The sequence below is a fragment of the Ovis aries genome, chromosome 26 (assembly GCF_016772045.2).
Source record: "Ovis aries strain OAR_USU_Benz2616 breed Rambouillet chromosome 26, ARS-UI_Ramb_v3.0, whole genome shotgun sequence".
Classification (NCBI taxonomy): Eukaryota; Metazoa; Chordata; class Mammalia; order Artiodactyla; family Bovidae; genus Ovis; species Ovis aries.
Window position 1 is genome coordinate 23,431,567 of NC_056079.1, and position 23,105 is coordinate 23,454,671.

Consider the following 23,105-nt stretch of genomic DNA (forward strand, 5'->3'; position numbering starts at 1 on the left):
TATTTCCTGCCAATCTGGGAATGAAACTGTTTCACTTTAATTATCTGGAAAAAATTGTATGCCATTGAATTACCTGCTTTTGTTAGTAAGGAAATATTTTAGTGACTACAAAGTTTTTAAAATGTTTTTTGTCCTTTGCAGGAGCTCACTTATTGTTGTCTAAGAGTAAGAGTGTTTTATGGATAGAAGATAATAACTGTCATGTTACAAATATTTTAAACATTTTTAATATAAAATAGTTACAATCAATTGCTTTTTTATTCATAAAAGTACATAGCTCTATATGACAACTTTATAAATTTGAATTTACTTGTAAGAGGATTGCAGACAGTTTTAGGATTAATATTGTATCAACATGAGCTTAAATGAAGGGGATGTTGATTCTTATTCCTGCCAAGAATGAAAATTACCTGATTTTAGAGTACATTTTTGTTTTCTACTATTTATTGAAAGTTTCACTCATTTTTGTTGTATCTTCTGATATATAATAATGCAATTTTTTTCTTCTTCAGCTTGACCAAGAATGTTCCAATATTTGTTTGCACTATGGCCTATCCCACTGTGCCTTGCCCTCTTCATGTATTTGAGCCAAGATACAGATTGATGATTCGAAGAAGTATACAGACTGGAACTAAACAGTTTGGGATGTGCGTCAGTGATGCACAGAATAGGTATGCTTTTTGTCTAAATGTTTTTATTGATTCTTGAGTTTTCTGTGAATATTGCTGAGAACGTGCATGTCTGTGGCTTGAACTTTTGGTACTAACTGGAGTTTTTCTTCTAGTTTTGCAGATTATGGTTGTATGTTACAAATTAGAAATGTACATTTCTTGCCTGATGGACGGTCTGTGGTTGATACCGTTGGAGGAAAGCGGTTTAGGGTTTTAAAAAGAGGAATGAAAGATGGATATTGCACTGCAGACATTGAATACCTGGAAGATATTAAGGTATTAAAACCTACCCTTTTCAGTACTGGTATACTCTGTCCTAGGCATTGTACAGGCGTGAAAGCTGCAGTTTTCTAGGCACATTAACCAGTTCTTCCTGTCAGAGACCCTCATTAATACTTAAGCAAATTAGCTCCATTACCTTCTTCTCATTTTGTTTTTTGAAATTTTTATTTTATAATGGAGGAGAGCTGATGAACAATGTTGTGACAGTTTCAGGTGGACCTTAATATCATCTTGCTCTTAATTACTGTGAGTTCCAAGAGACCTTGGGAGACCACAGCCTAGACTTTGTTCATTTCTACTTCCTTGACAACCACCACCGTGCCTAGAATGTAGTCACATGTGTAGCTGCACGGCAGTTACTTAACAAAAGCAGGGTGTTGAACTTCCAGCCTAAGTTATGAAACCTGCTAAGTCCTGCCCTTTTAAATTAATTAGTAGTCAAAGCTGATACAGTCAGCAGTAGATTGAACTTCGGTGTAAAAGTAAACATGAAATCCTTGAATGGTTCTCTATATTAAGATATGCTTAAGATAACCTCAGTGATAACATAGACACAAACTCTAGAGCATCACAGATACAGCACTGTCAGTATAATTATAGGTGATATCTTACCTGGGGAGGGTTAGTGTGATAATTTTCTTGAATAGGGTTGATGCTACCCTTTTAACATTTCTAGTACCTGCTTTAGCATCTGCAGTTAGTTTAGGTACCAGAAAAATGATTTGAGATACTATAAATATCAAATTAAAGGCAGTTTTCTTTGGAAGGGCATTAGAAAATGAGAAAATCTTGTATTATCACTTGTTCATTGATCTGCTTGATCATCCCAAGCAGCATTTACTGAGTGTTAGCATTGGGCATTTCTGCAAACAGTGGCTCACTGAATTTTCAAAAGTCAGATAGCAGGTAAGGAAAGTAGGATTCAGGAGTTTTAATTAGTAATAATTTGCTAAGACGATAATAATTTAAAGCCAGCTCTCTGGCTTCACGTGCTGTGTTTTATCATTGCAGTCTTGATAAGCTTCTCTGCTGATAAACTTCATTAAATCTGCTACTGCCTATCCTATTTCATTATAAAGATGCTATGGGAAAACTTTGTGCAGTGAGCTAGAAGTATTGAGTTGGAATTTTGAGTTGATTGATATAGTCTGTGTCTTAGCATATTTGATTAATGGACTCATTTCCTAAAGGTGATATTTTTTGTAAAACTAATAAACTTAGTTTTGTGTAAATTTATATCTGCATATATTGGATTTGCTGACAAAATTCCTTGACTATATATGTATATGACATATAAATATGACAGTATGATAGAATATTGAAAGTATTAGGGATTTGATGTTTAGAATTGAATTCTCTATGTTGTAGTTATAGGAATGTCTAAATTTTTCTTCATCTTAGTGCCTCATCTGTGTAATGATTTCTTTTTCATTCTGGGAAATCGTCTCAAATTTGTTTTTTATATCAAGGCTATTTTTTCCCTTGGTGTTGTAATTCTGTTTTCTGTCTTTCAATAACATTTTAGATTCTGTTATTGCAAGGAAATTCCATAACTTTAAAACTTCTGCCAGCTTTTTAGCTCCTTTTTCTAACCAAGACTTATGATTTTTATCATTCCTTGTTTACCAAAGTTCATGGTTTGGTCCCTTGAATTTTATAAGGCTGGAAACTAGATACTTTTTTCTTTTGTAATAGTTTTAACAAGTAACATGTTTATTTTTTTAATCAAGATTTTAAAAATGGAAGTATAGTAGATTTGCAGTGTTGTGTTAATTTCTGCTGAATAGTGAAGTGATTCATTTATACATAAAATATTAAAAAATGTAAATATTTTCCATTTTCATTTATTATAGAATACTGAGCATAGTTCTCTGTGCTATATAATAGGACCTTGTTCATCCATTCTGTATATAAAAGCTTACATCTGCTAACCCCTCCCTCATCCCTCCACCGGTCCCCTCTCCCTTGGCGACGACCAGTGTATCCTCTGTATCCATGGTTCTGTTCCACAGGTTCATTTGTGTCAAATTTTGAATTCCACATGTAAGTGATATCGCATGGTATTTGTCTTTCTCTTTCTGCCTTCACTTCACTGTAGTTGCAGCCATGTTGCTACAAATGGCATTTTAAAGTTTTTTATGCCCGAGTAATATGGTATGTATGTACCACATTTTTTTTTAACTTTTCATTTTATATTGGAGTATAGCCAATTAACTATATTGTGATAGTTTCAAGTGGACAGCAGTGGGAACCAGCCATAGCTATATATACCCATTTCCCCCCAAACTCCCTTCCCATTTTAGGCTGCCACAGTATATTGAGTAGATTTCCCTGTGCATACAGTAAGACCTTGTTGATTACACATTAGCAGTGCGTACCACATCTTTATGCATTCATTGTTTCTGTGTCTTGGCTACTGTGGATAGTGCTGCTGTGAACACAGGGGTGCATGTATGTTTTTGAATTATAGTTTTATCAGGATGTATGCCCAGAAGTACGATTGCTGGATCATACGGTAATTCTGTTTTTAGTACAGTTTGGCATAGTAGCTGTTCCAGCTTAGGTTCCCACCAGTAATGAAGGAAGGTTCCCTTTCCTCTACACCCTTTCTGGCATTTGTTCTTTGCAGACTTCTAATGATGGCCATTCTGGCCACTGTGAGGTGGTACCTCATTGTAGTTTTGATCTGCAATTCTGTAATAATTAGCAGTGATGAGCATCTTTTTGTTTTTATTTCTGTTGCCTTGGGAGACTGACTTACGAGAACGTTTTGCCTGTGACCTCCTCTAGGAAATTTTATGGTGTCATGTCTTAGGTTTAAATCTTTAAGGCATTTTCAGTTTATATTTTTCTGTATGTGGCTGTCCAACTTTTCCAATACCTCTTGCCTCCTTTATCAAAGATGAATTGACTGCAGGTTTCTGGGTTTATTTCTGGGCTCTCCATTTCCATTCTGTTGATCCATATGTCTGCTTTTGTACCAATACCCCCTCAGTGGCATTAAGCACATCCACACTGTTGTGAAAAAGCTTTTCATCTTTGGTTTTATTTTTCAAGTCATTAAAAAATTAAAAAGTTACATTCTTTTGTCTCTTGTGTACTATAGTCTTACCTTTTACATATCAGGATGTTTTTTAGAGTCTCATTGTTTGTATGCTAAGTCATCCTTGACATATGAAAGGCTGACTAAGGCCGCATTTGTTCAGATGCATCAATGTACGTGAAATACAGTTCCCTCTGGCACAGAGCGAGTGGGATATGAGTGTGTGGTAAAGAAATCAATATCAGACGGATGATACACACACACTCAACCTTCCCACCTGTGTTTTCTGTGCCTAGTGTTTGGGATCTTAGGCTGGAAGGCTGAGCATTTAATTTTGTATTTGCGGTTTGATGAACCAGTAGTCCAGAGAGCGTACAGAGGGGATGGAGGTAGGACTTTACAGCAGAATTTCATCACTGCATAATGTATTCTCTATCTTTTGATATTCTGGCTTTATTATGCTAAGTTATTGCGTGTTTTGTTTTGGGTTTTTGACCCGACTCCCTGGTAAAAGTTGTAATTACACTTGTCCTCTGTCCTCTTCCTACTTTTGCCACAGCAGATCTGCACCTGAGACCTCCCCCAGTCTTACCTTTCATTGTAGCAACTGTATTCTTCTGCTTTTCTGTTCCACTGCTTTCAAAGGCCCTTGATCCATAGAGATGAGTTCCCAGTCCCTATAGACCTTTATCTGAGAACTCACTCTCCATCTTGCCCCTCCCAGCTGGACTGCTAACTCGGCAAGGCCAGGTTAGCTGTGCTGGGAGGTCAGGCCTTGCTCTCTTTCTTAGTCTGGCCTATTGATACTATGTGAGGCAGAAATGTATAGTGTATGGGGTTTACTGTGTTCATAAGAATAATACTCCTGAGCATATGCCCAGAGAAAAACATGGTCTGAAAGGATACATACACCCCAGTGTTCACTGTATCACTGTTTATAATAGCCAGGACTTGGAAGCAACTTAAATGCCCATCAACAGAGGAGTGGTACCTATCTGCAGTGGAATCTTATATAGCCGATAAAAAGTAGGAAACAATGCCATTTGCAGCAACATGGATGGACCTAGAGATTTTCTTGCTGAGTGCAGTCAGTCAGACAGAAGAGGAGAAATATCATATGACATCCCTTGTATGTGGAAATCTAAAAAGAAACGAGACAAATGAACTTATTTACAAAACAGACTCAGAGAATGAACTTATGGTTTCCGGGGGGAGGAATGCAAGGGAGAGATAGTTTGGGAGATTGAGGTCGACATGTACACTCTGGTTTATTTGCCATGGATAACCAACAAGGACCTCCTGTAGAGCACAGGCAACTCTGCTCAATGTGATGTGGCAGCCTGGAAGGGAGGGGAGTTTGGGGGAGGATGGATACGTGTATACCTATGGCTGAGTCCCTTTGCTGTCCACCTGAAACTATCACAACATTGTTAATCAGCTATATTCCAATAAAAAATGGAAAGCTTTTTTAAAAAAATAACACTCTAATCCAGCATTGGGACAGGTATTCCTTTTTTAATATTTTTCCCCCACTTCTATAACGTTGGTAGTGTGGATGGGAAGACTAAACACAGACATCTTACTGTTGTATTTTTAGGTTGAGAATGAAGATGAAATAGAGAACCTCCGGCAACTTCATGATTTGGTCTACTCTCAAGCCTGCAGCTGGTTTCAGAATTTAAGAGACAGATTTCGAAGCCAGATTCTTCAGCACTTTGGATCAATGCCTGGGCGGGAGGAAAACCTCCAGGTACGATGGCTTTGATACTGTTTCCAAAAGTTTCACTCTGTGTGTAAACTCAAATTGGTAGATTTTTAAGTTTCTTCATCTTTAGAGTTTCATTCAACATTTCTTTGGCCTGGTCCTTAGACTCATGACCATATATTTCTAGCACAGTGGTACCCACTGCATCTTATATAGGAAGAGAAAGGAAACAGGTGTGAGCTGAGATGTCTGTTAGGAGTGAGTGCCAGAGAAGGAGAAAGGCCCTCTAGTGAGGGGTAAGGAGTCAAATGTGGGACATAGGAGGTCGGATCAAGATCCCACAGACACATCAAACTTATATCTACCTATGGAACGATTCTCACAGAACACCTACTGAATGCTGATGGAAAGACCTCAGACTTCCAAGAGGCAAGGAAATCTCCATATAACCGGGCAGGAAAGGAAAAATGAGAGAAGGGAAGTGGGATGGGACCTGCGCCCCTGGGAGGGAGCCATGACGGAGAAACGGTTCCTGGGAGGTCCCTCACTGGCAGGGAGGCCAGCAGGGAAGAGGGGGCACTTCCGAGGTCAGAGCCTGAAGGGGCTGAGGTATGGCGCTCCCTGCTGGGGGAGCACGGAAAGAAGCCTGGGCTGCCAGAGAGGCAGGACGCTGTTGTTGGGGGCACAGGACCACCATAGGAGCTTCTCTCAGGCAGCAGGGGGCTGACTACACGAGCTCCGGGGGTGTTAGCCGCGTTCCGGACTCTGGAGGTGGCCGCACTCGCTGCTGCCACCACCGAGGGTTCCCTGAGTGGGCGCCAACCCCCGCCCTTCCAGAAGCATCCACGAGCTGCGTGCCCCCAGTGAGGGGCGACGACCAGGCATCCTGAGGAAAGAGGCAGCAGGCGTCCAAACCAAACAGCACTCTGGCCAAAATCTATTAAACCCACACAAGCTGTGCAGGGGTGCTCCCACTTGTAAATAGCCGTCCGAGACTACAGTGCTTACTTGTTTCTTCTAAACCCAGAGTAAGAGAAATGTAAGTAAAATGAAGACGCAGAGGAGGCACTCCCAGTAAACAGACCCAAGAGAATTCCCCGAGAGAACAATGAAATACAGGCCTCTTCAGTCTAGTAGACAGCAGGTTCAAAAAGGAGGCAGTGAAAATAATTGAAGGAATTAAGAAGGGCTAGCAACATAAATGCAGATTGTTCTAGGAAGGAACTAGAAACTATAAAGAGGAGCTGAGAAAAATTAGGAAACTCACTTGCTGAGATGAAAGCTAAGCTGAAGGCAATGAATAGCAGAATGAATCATGAAGAGAGAATAAGAAAAGAATAAGTGTTCTGGAAGACAGAATAATGGAAATTACCCAATCAAAACAGCAGACAGGAAACCAAATGAAAAAAAAAAGGGCACTATAAGATCCCTATGGGATAAAATAAAGTGGGCCAGTCTATGCATAATAGGGATTTCAGACGGGAATGAAAGAGAAAAGGGGATCAAAAATGTCTTTGAAGAAATTATGACTGAAAACTTTGCAAATCTAAAGAAGGAAACACATCTCCAGGTACAGGAAGCACAGAGGATCCCAAACAAACCTACACCAAGACATGTTATAATTAAAATGACAAAAGTGTGAGGATTCTAAAGGTAACAAGAGAAAAACAGTTAATTACAAGGGACCCTCCCCCCACCCCCATTTGGCTGTCAACTGGTTTCTCTACAGAAACACTGCAGGCCAGAAAGGAGTGGCAAGATATATTGGAAGCGCTGAAAAGGAAGAACCTGCAACCTAGGATACTCGACCCAGCAAGATTATCATTTAGAATAGAAGGAAAGACAACTTCATAGAAAAGCAAAAAGTAAAAGAATACAGCAATTACTAAACCTATCCTAAAAGAAATAATGAAAAGTCTTTTCTAAATAGACATCCAAAAAAGTTCATTCTCTTCAAGTGCACATACTAGGACACAGAGCTAACCTCATTCACTAAATAAAGAGTATAGAAATCAGAAATCAACTACAGGAAAAGAAGTGAGAATGATTAAATAGAAACTGAACAGTATGCTACTAAAAAACCAATCGGTCAATGAGGAAATAAAGACTACTACCTCACACAGGTCATTTAAAAAGGCCACAAATAACAAATGTTGGAGAGAGAGTAGAGAAGAGGGAACGTTGGTGGGAATGGAAGTTGCTACAGCCACGGTGGAAAACGGTAGGGAGATTTTATTTAGAAAGAGAATCTGACACTGTGAACTGCTCAATCCAGATTAGCTTGGTGGTGGTATGTTGCTTCTGGGCCTACATAACTACTTGTTTTGTTAACATTATAAAATGTGGGTTCTTCTTAGGCAATCCCTAATGGACCGGCCTGGTGTTGGTGGCTTCTTGCTGTCCTTCCCGTTGACCCCCGCTATCAGCTGTCGGTTTTGTCAATGAAGTCTTTGAAAGAACGGTTGACAAAGATACAGCATATACTGACTTATTTTTCCAGAGACCAATCTAAGTAACCAACTGCTTGGATCCTCCTCTAAAATTACCCTAATCTGGCTGGGGTGACGGCCAGGTTGTCCGCTGCCTTTGCACATCCAGTGCTGGTTTGAGAAACGTAAGGAAACTGTTTTTTTGTTGTTGTTTTTTTTTTTTTCTTCTTCTTCAGCCTCCTGAGTCATGTGGTTCTGCAAACGAATACCTTCAACTAGGATTTAGACCACTAAGAACTTGCACAGAAAAACACACACTGAATGTGTGTTGAACCTCTACATTGTGATGAAGTTGCACTATGTACCATACTCTAAATGAAATGAGAACTGTGTGTGTATGTGGGGTGGGTGTGTGCGTGTGTGTGTCTCTGCACGTGTGGGTAGTATGAGTGCATTTTCTCTGGCTTTAAAATTTAAAAAAACAAAAAAAAAGCCATAGAGAGCAGTACTTGCCGAGGGTCATTTATTGCCCAAGTTTACAACAGTAGCGATACAAGTTTTTGCAAATTGAATTTGCCTCAGATTTCTCTGTCCTAATGCTTACTTTGCACAAGTATTTAAGCTATGGTATTGAGTATCACTCTTTGTCGGAAATACCGCTCTTGCTGAACCGTCTTGACCATTGACTATGACACAGTTTCTTATTTATGTAAATACTTGCATCCCAATAGCCGATGGGCATCGGATGCAGAACCTAGAGCCAGTTTTCAGGAACAACTGCAAACCTGACTTGGTACTGTGCATCTATTCATAAAACACTTAAAACTGTGAAAATATGGTTTACACTTAACTGTACATAAAGGTAAATGGAGAACTCAGTTCAGTACCAGTTCATTTGTACATTTTAGGGGGGGGCTTTTCACATTAACTGCCCATCTGTGTAATTTATAGTTTGACATGATGTGTTTGTTTAAAAAAATTACATAGTATAAACCCATTAAGGATCTGAGGGAAGAGAAGAAGCTTAATGTAGAACTAAGCTTTTAAAGTATGTTTTTTTTTTTTAAAATCCTGGTCTTGGTGCCAATGTTAGTTATGCCTTATTCATATCACAGTTAGGTCACTATGCTGTGACATGGTCTGTATTCATGCTGCCCTAGATACTTTTGTAATTATTTGTTGCAGACTTGTGACTGTCCCTCTTAACTTTCTTTTATGTAAGTAATTTGTAAAAAGTTTCTTAAAAATTTTGCTTTTGCTTATTTAATTTTGAATAAAAGCTAAATTCATAATACTTTTTTCTTAATTATTAGGTCAGTGTCAAAAAAAGAACATTGAGTTTTCTTTACTGTTTTGTGTTATGAGATGTAAATAATACAGCTTTCAAAATATTTTTGAAATGTTTTTTTGGTCGTCTTTTGACCAAACAGTGAAGTGTCTTAAGGAAGCTCTAGGCCCATCCTCTAAAACACATTTTGCAACCTCTTAAAAGATTGGTCCCTAGTTGCTATATGATTCAGGGAGCTCAACCTGGTGCTTTGTGACAATCTAGAGGGGTGGGTCGGGGTGGGAAGGGGAGGTTCAAGAGGGACAGGACATATATATACCTTTGGTTGATTCATATTGATGTATGGCAGAAATGAACACAACATCGTAAAGTGATTATTCTCCAGTTAAAAATAATTTTAAAAAAATCTATGTCCCTTAAGGATAAAGATAAGACTCTTACTGATTCCTCTTGACCAAAGTTTTAACTAGTTAGGTCCCCAGTAGCCCTAGAATTTTTCTCAGCTAGAATTTTTCAAATATAAATAAGTCATCTTAATATCGAATGTTTTTATTTTTCAAAAAGGCAGAAGTGACTGCCTAGATAGAGGGCCACCCTTTGTCCCCACAATTATGCTACTCAAGAATCTTGAATAGTTGTACAGAAAATATTCAAAGAATGAGCAGTTTCCCAAAAGTACCATATGAGTAGTTTCTGAAGTATTAGATTGCACTTTCTTATAATAAACTTTATCTAATGTCTGTTAAATAGTGTCTGGGCGGTATCAATGAAGAGTTCACCTGGATAGTTCTCAAATTATGTGTCACATGGCAGTAGGCGTTACTGGTGTTATATCTGCATCTGTGGTATGTTTCTGCAGTGTGTCTGCACACACAGCAGCAGCAGCAAGTGGTCTCTGTCTGTATACACGTGCTTTCTAATGGAAATTCATGAGTTTTATTTATCACTTGACCCTGGTTTTGTGGTAAATGATATCTGATAATTACTGTGTCTATAGATTTTTTTTTTTTAATCTTTGGAAATCTTTTTCCTCCTATAATTCCCATTCAGTTTATTGGGGGGGCAGTGGGGGAAGAGCAGAAGAATCTGACATATTTTCTCTTGTCACTTTAAGTGACTAAGTTCTGTCAGGAATTCCATATTTCAAGCCAAGGTAGCTGGCTGTTGCTCTTCCCTTCTTAAACACTTGTCTGTACATGTGCAGTTCTTCCTATTCCTCAAGGTCAACTTGAACACCTTCACTCAGCTAGCACCCTGAATCCATAGCACTTTCCTTATAGCATTTATGGGGGATACCTGAATTAAATACATAAAGCCTCTCGAGTATTGAGACTAATGTCTAGCAGTTTAGACAAACGTAATCTCCAAGACATAGGTTGACCACTGAACAGAGTTGAAATAAATGCCAATTAAAAAGGGAAGTTGGATAAAGATGTTTAGATTGAGAAAATACCTTTATCTTGCTTTCCTCCCCAAGTTCAAAACGGTGACAGTAAAGAAAATGAAATCGAATGGCGCTGCAAAACCAAAGTCAGTGTGTTCTGGGGGAATTTCTGAGATTTGGAAACAGGATCTGATATAGAAGACCAGAGGAGAGCATAGCTTTATAGAAATGGAGAACTACAGGGGAGCCCCAGACTGGTAGAGAATCTCAGGCAGATTCCTTGGGGAGGTGGCTGGATAGTCTGGCCTGTTCCCACTTGGCCTAGGCAGCAGGCAGCAACAGCAGCTGTTCTCAGGCCAAAGCACTGAATGTGGGCGTTGGGCCAGAGAAGACCACGAAACCATAAATAGCCACAGATCCCCAAAGGGGTGGCGAGCCCTCAGGCACAGACAGCAAGCTACCAACCTCCCTCACGTAGGCTGTGTCCCAGCCTTCTCCACGGTCAGCAGAAGCAGGCTGCCTGGGACTGAACCAGAGTAGCCACAGGAAGGAACAAAGGCGAGTAGACAGTCAACTCCTATGAATTTGCGGAAAGACACTCTAAACAAAACAAGTCCTGTGCCCTTTGATTGGAGGACGTGCAATTCCAAAAACTACCTGGGGATCTAAAATATGTTCCTCAGACAGTCCTTGGCAACCAGTGAGTGGGTCATAAAAATAAGCAGATGAGTTAACCAGAATGAATTCAGACAGAGGATGAAGGGATGAGGTGGAGGGTGGGTTGGAGTCCTTTCCAGAACACAGTGGAGAGGTGGGTAGAGGCAGTGAAAGTGCTCAGTCGTGTTCAGCTCTTCGTGACCCCATGGACTGCAGCCCGCCAGGCTCCTCTCTCCATGGGATTCTCCAGGTGAGAATACTCCAGAGAGGTGCTGTTTCCTCCTCCAGGGGATCTTCCTGACCCAGGGATGGAACCTGCGTCTTTTGCGTCTCCTGCAATGGCAGGTGGATTCTTTACCACTGGCACCACCTGGAAGCCTAGTTTTTTGAATCAGTGAATGAATCATAAAAATATACTAAGCAGGTGAGTTAAACAGAAGGATGAATTCAGACACAGGATGAAGGAATGAGGCAGAAGGTGGGTTGGGGTCCTTTCCAGAACACAGTGCAGAGGTCAGTAGAGCAAGGTAGGAGGGAAAGATCAAGACATGGCAGAGAGATTCTAAGTTTTCATGTCTATCTGTACAACTATTAAGACGAGCAGAGAAAAAACAAGACAAGTAATTGACTCAAGAGTAATAAAACAACCTACGGGCTTTTTTAGGGAATGGAGGTCATCCATTTAAATGGGACAATAAAGCAAACTTAGGTGACTAAGAACAGACAAAATAGCAATAACTCAAATTGGCTCATCGATCCACAGGGAGATGACTGGCTCAATGAGATGAATTTTCTTCCTAAGCCAGCATGTAAATGCCAACATTTTTTTTTAAAAAGAAGACATTTATGACTAGCTTAATAAATGAGTTCTCTTACCTGCTTCCAGATACTTTTTGGCTGTTCACCAAAATTTAAATGTATCCTTAAGGAAATTTTTTTTGTCACGGTAGGATATTGAGAAGCATATAGGCTTCATTTCAAAATGTGGTAGACACTCAACATTTAATCCTCAGAAAAGTCCTGTGAAGTAGTGTCTTTGTAAGGATGAAGAAACAGAAACACTAGTTAAGTAACTTGCCAAAGGATCACACAGCTAATATATGGTAGAACTGATTGAACCCAGGCAGTCTGGCTCAACCTTAACCCCACATCAAGTTCTGAGACTGCAAAGAAGGTCTGAAAATGACTGACATGACTCTTGACTTACAGGCTTTCCACTCGGAGGAGGAGTGTGTTTTACAGTAATGGCATTAGAACTTGTGTCTAAGCACCTCACCAAGATAGATCAGGCTCAGCCCTATATTTTGGGGAGTAGTGTAAATTGCTAACCTTTTTAGAAAGTAGTATTGCAGGGTATGTATATCAAGGATCTTTAAAATGCTCTTAATCTTCAATCCTAAAGGAAATCAGCCCTGAGTATTCATTGGAAGGATTGATGCTGAAGCTCCAATACTTTGGCCACCTGATACCAACTGATTGGAAAAGACCTTGATGCTGGGAAAGATGGAGGACAGGAGGATAAGGGGTGACAGATGAAGAGATGGTTGAAATAGCATCACCGACTCAATGGACATGTGTTTGAGCAAATTCCGGGAGACGGTGAAGGGAATCCTGGCATATTGCAGTCCATGGGGTCTCAAAGAGTCAGACACAACTTAGCTACAGAAAAACAATCTTCAACCCAATGTCAGACTGTGGGGTCTTCTTATCCCACCTTGTTCCAAGTAGCAGAGACCCAAATTAAAAACTCAGAGCACTAGAAAAATCTCATATACTTATGTACCCCATGTTTATCATCTCTATTCTTTGAAATGCCTTTGTTGCTAAGTATTCAATGATTCCATGGATGGAGGAACCTGCTAGGCTACAGTCATGGGGTTGCAAAGAGTCAGACATGACTGAGCGACTTCACTTTCACTTCTCACTGTCATGCATTGGAGAAGGAAATGGCAACCCACTCCAGGGTTCTTGCCTGGAGAATCCCATGGACGGAGGGGCCTGGTGGGCTACGGTCTGTGGAGTTGCAAAGAGTCGGACATGACTAAGCAACTAACACACCCGCACACATTCAGTGGTTCCCAAATCTTAATCCATTTGATCTAACTGTAAGCCAGTCACTGAAATTAGCCAACATAAGGCTATGGACCCTTCCAGAAAGTGAAAGAAAGGAGGAAGGAAGGAGTGTGCATGTGAGATTCCTGAATTCAGTTTTATCATCACTAACAAACTGAATATGAAGACAGAGAAGTAGCAGTGTGGCAACCTACAGAAACAAATCACGGAACAGCCTAACATGCTAGAACACATCTAAGCAAGGACAACAAAGAAAAAATGACAAGGTGAAAGGTGGCAGTAACTCCTTGGGCAAGCCAGTGAGTGAAAGAAAAACATACTTCTAGTTCCAGGAATGTTTCCACATCAGTAGAGCTAGAGGAGACTCTGGAATTACCTCTTGTATTCAAATGTTGAAGCCCAAGACAGGGTGGTTAAGGGCCAAGTGAAAATAGACATGGCGATAACCAGGTCTCTCAGTGTGCAGCCTTTGATTGGGTTCCTCTGAAATACTAGAGCCCATTCTAAGCCCAGGCATGTATGTTGCTGCTGAAAACCTAATGCAAATCCAATTTCTGTTCTTCTTTTAAGTAAGCTAGATTCTTACCTGGGCACTCCAATTTTTTAATAACTTCCTTGTTCTCTCAGTATGAAAAATAGTTGAATTCTATTCAGAGTTTCAGAATTAGTATTTCATTGTAAAGTTATCAAACGGTGCAATCAGTGCACACATATATATACACACGTGCATCTTTCCATATGTGCATTTTTCTTTTCCCTTTTTTTATAATTACTTGCATGTTAGCCCACTGATATTCTTTCATAGATCTTTGAGGCTCTGTTGTGCTTCCCTTTCTTTCCTCTTTGTGTTTCAGTTGAGATCATTTGCTTTGATATGTCTTCAAGTTTGGGCATTGGTTTGTGTTGAGGGGTTCACTAAGCTATTCCGTAATACTTGGAGTATTGGCATCCTCTTGTGTGACTAAGGGGCCAGCAGGGGCCTTGAACCACGAGCGTGTGCTCTGCACAGCAATTTGGAGTCACAAGTTCCTGACATGACTGCTGATAAAGTCTCTCCTGCCTCCTAGCTTTCTCCACTTGTGCCCAAGAGCCCCTGGAGCTTACTTAAACCTTGCTGTTTATGGTTTGAATGAACTGTGCCTTAGCCCAGGGCCTGCAAAGCACTGCGCCTGTGGACCCTAATAATGGCACGCGCCCCCGGTCCTCTGCAGCTGGCGCTCTGCCTGCTCCCGCCTCAGCCGCTCTGCGTGGCCCCCGGAGGCTGCCATGGACCTCCGCCAGGACCTGTGAGTAATAACCTTCTCTGGTTCACTTTCCCTTTTCGTCTCTCAAATTATGGCTCATCCTTCAACTCAGTACCCGAGGCTCTACTTAACAATTGTTAATTTTTAACAAAAAACAGTTTGCTGGAGGCCTTTTGTTTGTGTTGGTGGTTTATGCTTTCCCAGCTGCCTGGGTTCATATCAGTGGATGACTTTTCAGGCTTACCTGAAAAGGCTCAGGTAACCTCACCAGGCTTACCTTACCTGCCTGGTGAATAAGGGGGTTTCTCTCTTATCCTGGGCCCCCTCGGTGGAGATGCCCCACTCCATCATGAACTCTGAAGATGGCTCTGTTGGTTTAGTATGTAGAGGATAGATTTCTATTGTTTAAAGCCACTCAGTTCGTGATGCTTTGTACCACAATCTCAGGACATTAATACATTCAGTTCAGACTGACAACAAGAATTCTGATGCAAAAGCCATGTGGAAGTGGGTTTGAAACTGGCTGAAAACTTCTTTTAGACACAGTTGATTCTAGTAACTAGAGTTGGGAAATTTGTAGGTAAAATTGCCAGAAATGAAGAAAGGAAGGGACTTAAAGATGAATCAACAGATGAGACTCAAAATAATTGTGCTTTGAAGACTCTAGAAGCATCTATTGGAAGATCCATTCAGAAGAGCCAGTGAAAGCGAGAGACACGGACAAGAAAATCCTCCTCCCACTGTGGAGAACAGGGAACTGTCTTGCACTGCTGGCGGGAATGTAAACTGATGCAGCCACTGTGGACAACAGTTGGGAGGTTCCTTAAAAACCTAAGAGTAGAACTATCATATGGACCCGTAATCCCACTCCTGGGCATATACTGAGAAAACCATTAGTTCAAAACGACACATGTACCCCAGTGTTCACTGAGGCACTGTTTACAGTTGCCAAGTCAGAGGAGCAACCTGAATGTCCATCAACAGAGGAAAGGGTAAAGACGTGATACCTAGACACAGTGGAATGTTGCTCGGCCATTAAAAAGAGTGAAATAATCGCATTTGCAGCAACATGGACGGACCGAGAGATTGTCATACTGAGTGAAGTAAGTCAGACAAAGAGAAATGTCACACAACATCCCTTAATTGCAGAATCTAAAAAGAAATGATTTCTGAAAAACAGAAAATAGACTCATGGACTTGGAGAATGAACACTGACGGGGGGAAAGGATAGTTACAGAGTTTGGGATAAACACGTAAACACTGCTATATTTAAAATGGATAACCAGCAAGGTCCTACTGTATAGCACAGGGAACTCAATGTTATATGACAGCCTGGAGCAGAGGGGAAGTTGGGCAAGAATGGATACATGTATATGTATGGCTGAGTCCCTTTGCTGTCCACCTGAAACTATCACAACATTGGTAATTGGCTATACTCCAATATAAATTTAAATTTTTTCCTTAATAAAAAAGGAATGAAATTGGGTCATTTGGAGAAATGTGGATGGACCTACAGTCTGTCATACAGGGTGAAATAGTCAGACGACTATTATATATTAATGCATATATGGGGAATCTAGAAAAATGGTACAGATGAACCTTTTTCCAGGGCAGGAAAAGAGACATATGGGTGCAGAGAACAGACATGTGGCTCTTGGAGGAAAGGGAGGGTGAGTCATATTGGAGATTAGGATTGACATATATACACTAAGGTGTAAAATAGCTAGAGGGAAGCTGCTGCATGGCACAGGGAGCTCAGCTTGGTGCTCCGTGATGACCTTGGAGGAGATGTGTATACATATAACTGATCCACTGTGCTATACAGCAGAACCTAATACATTGCAAAGCAATTATACTCCAATTAAAAGCAATAATGATTTTAAAAGAGCAATATGGAGGTTCCTTAAAAAAAACTAAGAACTATCACATGAACCAGATACCCTATTCCTGTGCATATATCCATAGAAAATCAATTCAAAAAGATACAGGCAAAGCCACAGTAATCAAAACAGTATGGTTCTGGCACACAAACAGAAATATAGATCAACAGAACAGCACAGAAAGTATAGAGGTACACCCACACACCTATAGTCACCCAGTCGATGATAAAGGTGGCAAGATTACACAGTGGAGAAAAGACAGTCTCTTCAGTAAGCGGTGCTGGGAAAACTGGACAGCTAAATGTAAAAGAATGAAATTGGAACATTCCCTAACACCATACACAATAGAGAATAGTATGAAGGTTCCTCAAAAACTAAAAATAGAGCCACCATATGATCCAGGAATCCCATGCCTGCACATATATCTGGAGAAAATCATAATTTGAAAAGATACATGCACCCCAGTGTTCATTGCAGCACTATTTACAATAGAAAGACATGGAAGCAACCTAAAAAGCCCATCAGCAGAGAAATGGATAAAGAAGATGTGGTGTGTGTGTAAGTGGAATACTACTCAGTCATCAAAAGAACAAAATGATGTCATTTGCAACGACACAGATGCACCCAGAAATTGGCATCTGGAGTGAAGTCAGAGAAAAATGTGCTATCACTCATATGTGAAATCTTAGACAAAATAGTACAAATGAACTTATTTACAAAATAGAAATAGAGTTACAGATGTAGAAAACAAATTTATGGTTACCAAAGGGGAAAGGGGGGGATAAATTAGAAATTTGGAATTAACATATACACACTACTATATATAAAACAGATAACTAATAAGGAGCTATTGTATAGCACAGAGAACTCTACTCAGTACTCTACAATGGCCTATATGGGAAAAGAATCGAAAAAAAGAGTGGTGATAGGTAAATGCATAACTGATTCACTTTGCTATACACCTGAAACTAACGTTTAACCATACTCCAATATAAAATAAAAATTAAAAAGTGTAGACAGCAAAAATGTAAAGCTTTAATGAACTATCACACAGTGAAGATATCTGATTTAAGCAATAGAATAAAGCTAGTACCAAGAAATGCCTCTTGCTCTTCCAAATTATTATTACCTCACCTCTTCCCCAAATGAAACTACCTTGATTTCTAAAACCATTGATCAATCCTAACTTTTTGAATTTATATAAATGGAATCACATGATATATATTCTTTGTGCTTGCCTTATTTCAATCAAGATGATTATTATAGTTTGTTCATTTTCCTTGTCATACTATTTTATGAGTTTACTACAATTTTTCTACTATTGATAGACATGGTTTATTTTCAGGTTTTTTTTTTTTTTCGCTATTCAGTTCAGTTGCTCAGTCATGTCTGACTCTGCGACCCCATGAATTGCAGCACGCCAGGCCTCCCTGTTCATCACCATCTCCCGCAGTTTACTCAGACTCACGTCCATCGAGTCCGTGATGCCATCCAGCCATCTCATCCTCGGTCGTCCCCTTCTCCTCCTGCCCCCAATCCCTCCCAGCATCAGAGTCTTTTCCAGTGAGTCAACTCTTCGCATGAGGTGGCCAAAGTACTGGAGTTTCAGCTTTAGCATCATTCCTTCCAAAGAAATCCCAAGGCTAATCTCCTTCAGAATGGACTGGTTGGATCTCCTTGCAGTCCAGGGACTCTCAAGAGTCTTCTCCAACACCACAGTTCAAAAGCATCAATTCTTCGGCGCTCAGCCTTCTTCATAGTCCAACTCTCACATCCATATATGACCACAGGAAAAACCATAGCCAGTTGGTCATAACTTTTCTTCCAAGGAGTAAGTGTCTTTTAATTTCATAGCTGCAATCACCATCTGCAGTGATTTTGGAGCCCCCAAAAATAAAGTCTGACACTGTTTCCCCATCTATTTGCCATGAAGTGATGGGACCGGATGCCATGATCTTAGTTTTCTGAATGTTGAGCTTTAAGCCAACTTTTTCGCTCTCCTCTTTTTGCTATTATGAGTCATGCGTTTGTGTATATATTTTAATGAAGACAAATACAGTGGGGAAGTTAAAAAAGGCTGTGAGGCTAAGGGTGCTGGAATCACTCTCGACTGCTAGGAAAACCCAAGGATTGGTTGGCCCTGGGTTTTGTGCCATTTTGTTGTATTAAATTAATGGAATATTGCTTTGCAATGTAACCCAGGATTAGGAAGGAAGCAAATGTTTTTCAGTTATCCTGTAGGCACGGGCAAGTCTGAGAGATGTCTGACGTTTTACCTACGTGGGGTCAACCTACGATTTGGAGTGAGGTGAATATGTGTAAACTCTGCATGTTTTGATTGTTAATCTAATGCCTACAATCTTAACTATGAGTTTAGAGTTTAGATACGGGTATCTTCAGGTTGAAACACAATGCCAGCTTTTCTTAAGAAGAAAACAGAATTTCTTAGCAAGGTAAAATTTTCTGATCTGTTCATAAAGATATGTCAAGAAACACCTAAACTCCACTTGCATGGGATAATCCGGTGATTTGTTAAATATCCTGAATTTCTAAAAATTTCTGTCGAGATTAACTCAAATCTCTTTCCCTGTAGAGGCACGTAAGCGTCCCCTGGTGGCCAGGAAGATAACTGCAATCTGAGATGTCATGCTTTTAGGAACGTCTCGGGGAAATGGAGGAAATAGGGGGACTTGCTTGTAAATAACAAAGCTCACACTTCCTTTCCTACCTCACACTGATTACCAGAAAGACTTGCAAATTCAGCGAAGAGTACTGCCCAAACCTTAAAAGTAAGGGTTAGGCTGACTGCTCACCACACAGACTTAGATCATTGTTTTTGGTGGCTTAGTTTTAATGTAATTACAAATATATAGCACATTTTTATATGAAAATTAAGTAATACATATAATAAGCAACAAGCAAAATTTCCTCATTTCTTCCTCGCATTCGAATTTTCCAGCTCCATAAGGGCTCTGTTCACTATTTGGACATGTTTTTAGATAGGAGAGGCTTGCTGGAGGTTTTTTCAAGCTAAATTAGAAGAAAATTGGAAGAAAACAACAACAATGTAGCAGGAAGCTCCATCTGTCACATTTCCTCAGTTGTAGAAATAAATCTCAATTAAGAAATCTAAAAATTCCACCCATGAGCTTTCAAAGATTCAAAATTTGTAACAATTGACACTAACATATGAATAAATGCCAAATCTCAAACTTCATGCTATTAAAACGATGCCACATAAAGACTATCTGTAGTGAATTTTCACCTACACCACAATCTTTTACTAGTTTATCTCCCATTTGGTTGACTTTTCTTCCTGTTGGTGTTGAAATATGAAAAGGGACAATGAGTCCACTGTCAAATCAAACTTTTTGACAGTAAGTCACTCAGTTGTGTCCAACTCTTTATGACCCCATGGACTGTAGCCCACCAGGCTCCTCTGTCCATGGAATTCTCCAGGGGACCTTTCTGACACAGGGATCAAACCCAGGTCTCTTGCATGGGAAGCAGATTCTTTACCGTCTGAGCCATGTGGACTCTGACCCTAAAGATATGTGCATCTCTGTAAGCTAGTCAAACCACACAGATAACACCCTTGTACTATGTTAGACTATTGACTAGATCCTGGTTTTAGGCTGAGGAAGATAACCAGAGGATGCTTTCTCAGCGATCCATACCTACCATGGTTCTTTGTGGCTCTTAACGATTGGGAGTGTATGTCACTGACATTCCTGTGATCCACTTACAGCTTAAATTCAAGCTGGTCTTTGCCCACCGCCCCCCCCCCCCCTCCACCCCCCCAGTGTGAGAAGTCACCGAGAGCTTTGGCTGCAGAGCCACCTGTCAAAATGCCTTCAGGGCGGCTGTGAAGCCACAGTCACTTCCGTTTCATTCACACAATGTGAACATGTAATGTGTCCGGCCAGATGCTTGGCAACAAATAGGAGTAACACAGAGTCCCTGCCTTCAGGAAGTTCTCCTTATAATTCAGATGTTTAACAAAGTTAAAAGACAAAACTGATTAGAATAAAATACAACTTCTGAGATAGAAACTTCTGTCCAGAATATATAAATAGCTCCTATAAATCAGTAAGAAAAAGCAAATAATCCAATATAAATATTCAAAGGATATGAATGGCCAGTTCAAGGAAGAAGAAATGCAAATCATTAGTACATAAAACTGTGGAACCTCAATAGTAGTCAGGAAAATGCAAATTAAGACAATAAAGAGGACTTCGCTGTGGTCCAGTGGTTAAGAATCTGCCTGCCAATGCAGGGGGACATGGGTTTGTCTTCCTCTGGTCCAGGAAGAATCCACATGCCACAGGTCAGCTAAACCTGTGTGCCACGAACTCTGAGCCCTTGCACCACAGCCTGTGGTCCACGACAAGAGAAGCCACGGCAGTGAGAAGCCGGCGCGCTGCAGCCAGAGAGCAGCCCCCACTCACTGCGACTGGAGAAAGCCTGTGCGTAATGAAGACCCAGCAGAGCCAAAAGTAAATTTTTTAAAAAGATGATAAAGAGATGTCACCTTAAGACATTAGGTTAGAAAACAATAAATCATTAGCATCCATTATTAGGTGTGGGGAGATGGCCCCCCCAAGCTCAACTGGTGACAGCATAAATTGGTGTGCCATATAGGGCAACCTTTGAATTTTAACTTAAAAATACTCATATTCTGTGATCTAGAAATCTTGCCTTGAGGTATATTTCTAAGAGAAATAGCCAAGCTTCTGCAAGGAGAGAGCTTACAGAGTAATCTGTAATGCCAAGACATAGAAACACCTAAATGCTCACCAATGGAAGAACAGGTAGTTAAACATACTGTTATCAGTTCTAGACAACAGAATGTTATGAAGCATTTGAAAAGAATAAGCTCTGTTTCTATGGACATGGAGAGCCCTCCCAGAACACTTCCCAGAACGGGATAACCCATGGCTTTATTGAGAGACCTACTAAGTACCCATCGTAAGAAATAGGAAAGGCCCTGCCAAGACACCACTGGAGGACCACAAGTCACCTCTCTTTGCTCTCCTCTCTTTCTGAAAATTCCTTTAGATGGATTTCTCCACTTAGATTTGTTCTCAACTTCTAGTTTTCTTTTGTCTATTTTCTATCTCCTTTTTTCCTTAATGTTCAACATACCTGGAATTTCCACATTAGCCTTCAAAACTTAATCACAAATTATTTCAATTACCATTTTTATAAACTTCAAAGTCTTTTTTCTGTTTTCTTCCCCTTTCTCCTCCTCTTCTCCCCCTTCCCCCCTCCCCAACATTCTCTTCTGATACTATTAACTATAGCTTTTGTTCCCTTCCTGCATCTCCTGTTTCCACTCAGCTTCTTTTCCCCATTTGTTGGTTTTGGTCTTCATTTTTCATGCCAGTGCTTTTCCTTGAATGTATGATGACTTTTGGCCATCCATTCATATTTTAGAGAGACTCAAACAAGTAGGGCTGGGTTTGTTAAGTGAAAAGTGAAAGTGAAGTTGCTCAGTCATGTCCGAGTCTCTTGAGACCCCATGTCCTGGGTTTGCTAAAGGCTGGTATAAAAAAATAAACAAACTTCTATTAAAAGAGTATGGAGACCAGAAGGGGGAGCTCTCGGGTCCTGTGACAACAGCAGACTGACAGGAAAAAGAAATATCTCTTCTTTCCTGGTAAGGACTCATCCTGAATATTCACTGGAAGGACTGATGCTGAAGCTGAAGCTTCAATACTTTGGCCACCTGATGCGAAGAGTCAACTGACCGGAAAAGACCCTGATGCTGGGAAAGATTGAAAGCAGGAGGAGAAAGGGATAACAGAGGATGAAACGGTTGGATGGCATCGCTGACATGAATGTGAGCAAACTCCGGGAGACAGTGAAGGACAGGGAAGCCTGGCATGCCGGAGTCCATGGGTAGCAAAGAGTCGGACACGACTTAGTGACTGGACAACAAAAAAGGACAAGCCGTGGATTCTGTTTGCTGGAGCCCTCCCAACATTCCTCCCCCCTGTAAAAGAGCTCTTCTGCCCTTGCCATTTGGCAGAGTCACATGCTGTTTGCCATGGTTGCAGCCCCTGAAGTGCAATTTCCTGCTGATCCTGAATAAACCTGTCTTTGGAGAAATAGCCATGTATTTGTCTCAGGTCAACACTGCCTTCACAGAAGACATCAGACGAACAGCCTTCTCCCTGAGGGATTCGTGTGGCTGCATTTTTCTCCAAGGTCCTTCCTGTCTCCAGAGCAGAAGGCAGGTGCCAAGTGTGGGATTAACATTGAGGACTCATTGTTCAGGGTCTGGATTATTCTTCACTTTCCCCCTATTTATCTTCTGCTCAACATGGGGTCTGATGTCCATGGCACCTTGGGATCAAATCCTGAGTGGAACCTTCCTGACTCCCACAGGTATTAATTCTCCCCCCCCCCCCCCCCCGCGCTTTGCCCTCATTTCCAGCCCCCAGCCT

General features: G+C 40.7%; 1 protein-coding gene across 2 annotated transcripts in view; it reads left to right on the forward strand.

The window, feature by feature from the left end:
- Nucleotides 1–22,767, forward strand: part of LONRF1 (LON peptidase N-terminal domain and ring finger 1) — a 61,210-nt gene extending 38,443 nt beyond the window's left edge. Inside the window, exons 9-13 of one of the 2 annotated variants that reach the window (XR_006058186.2) lie at nt 513–671; nt 785–947; nt 5,594–5,746; nt 8,059–8,315; nt 14,600–22,767. Coding sequence is in view for 1 of the 2 variants with exons in the window: in XM_027962513.2 (XP_027818314.1) it covers nt 513–671; nt 785–947; nt 5,594–5,746; nt 8,059–8,217 (634 nt within the window). In the remaining variant the exon portion in view is untranslated. Of the gene's footprint in view, nt 1–512; nt 672–784; nt 948–5,593; nt 5,747–8,058; nt 9,425–14,599 lie in introns of those variants that run through there. The other variant, XM_027962513.2, reaches the window with a different exon arrangement.
- The last annotated feature ends 338 nt before the right edge of the window (nt 22,768–23,105 follow it).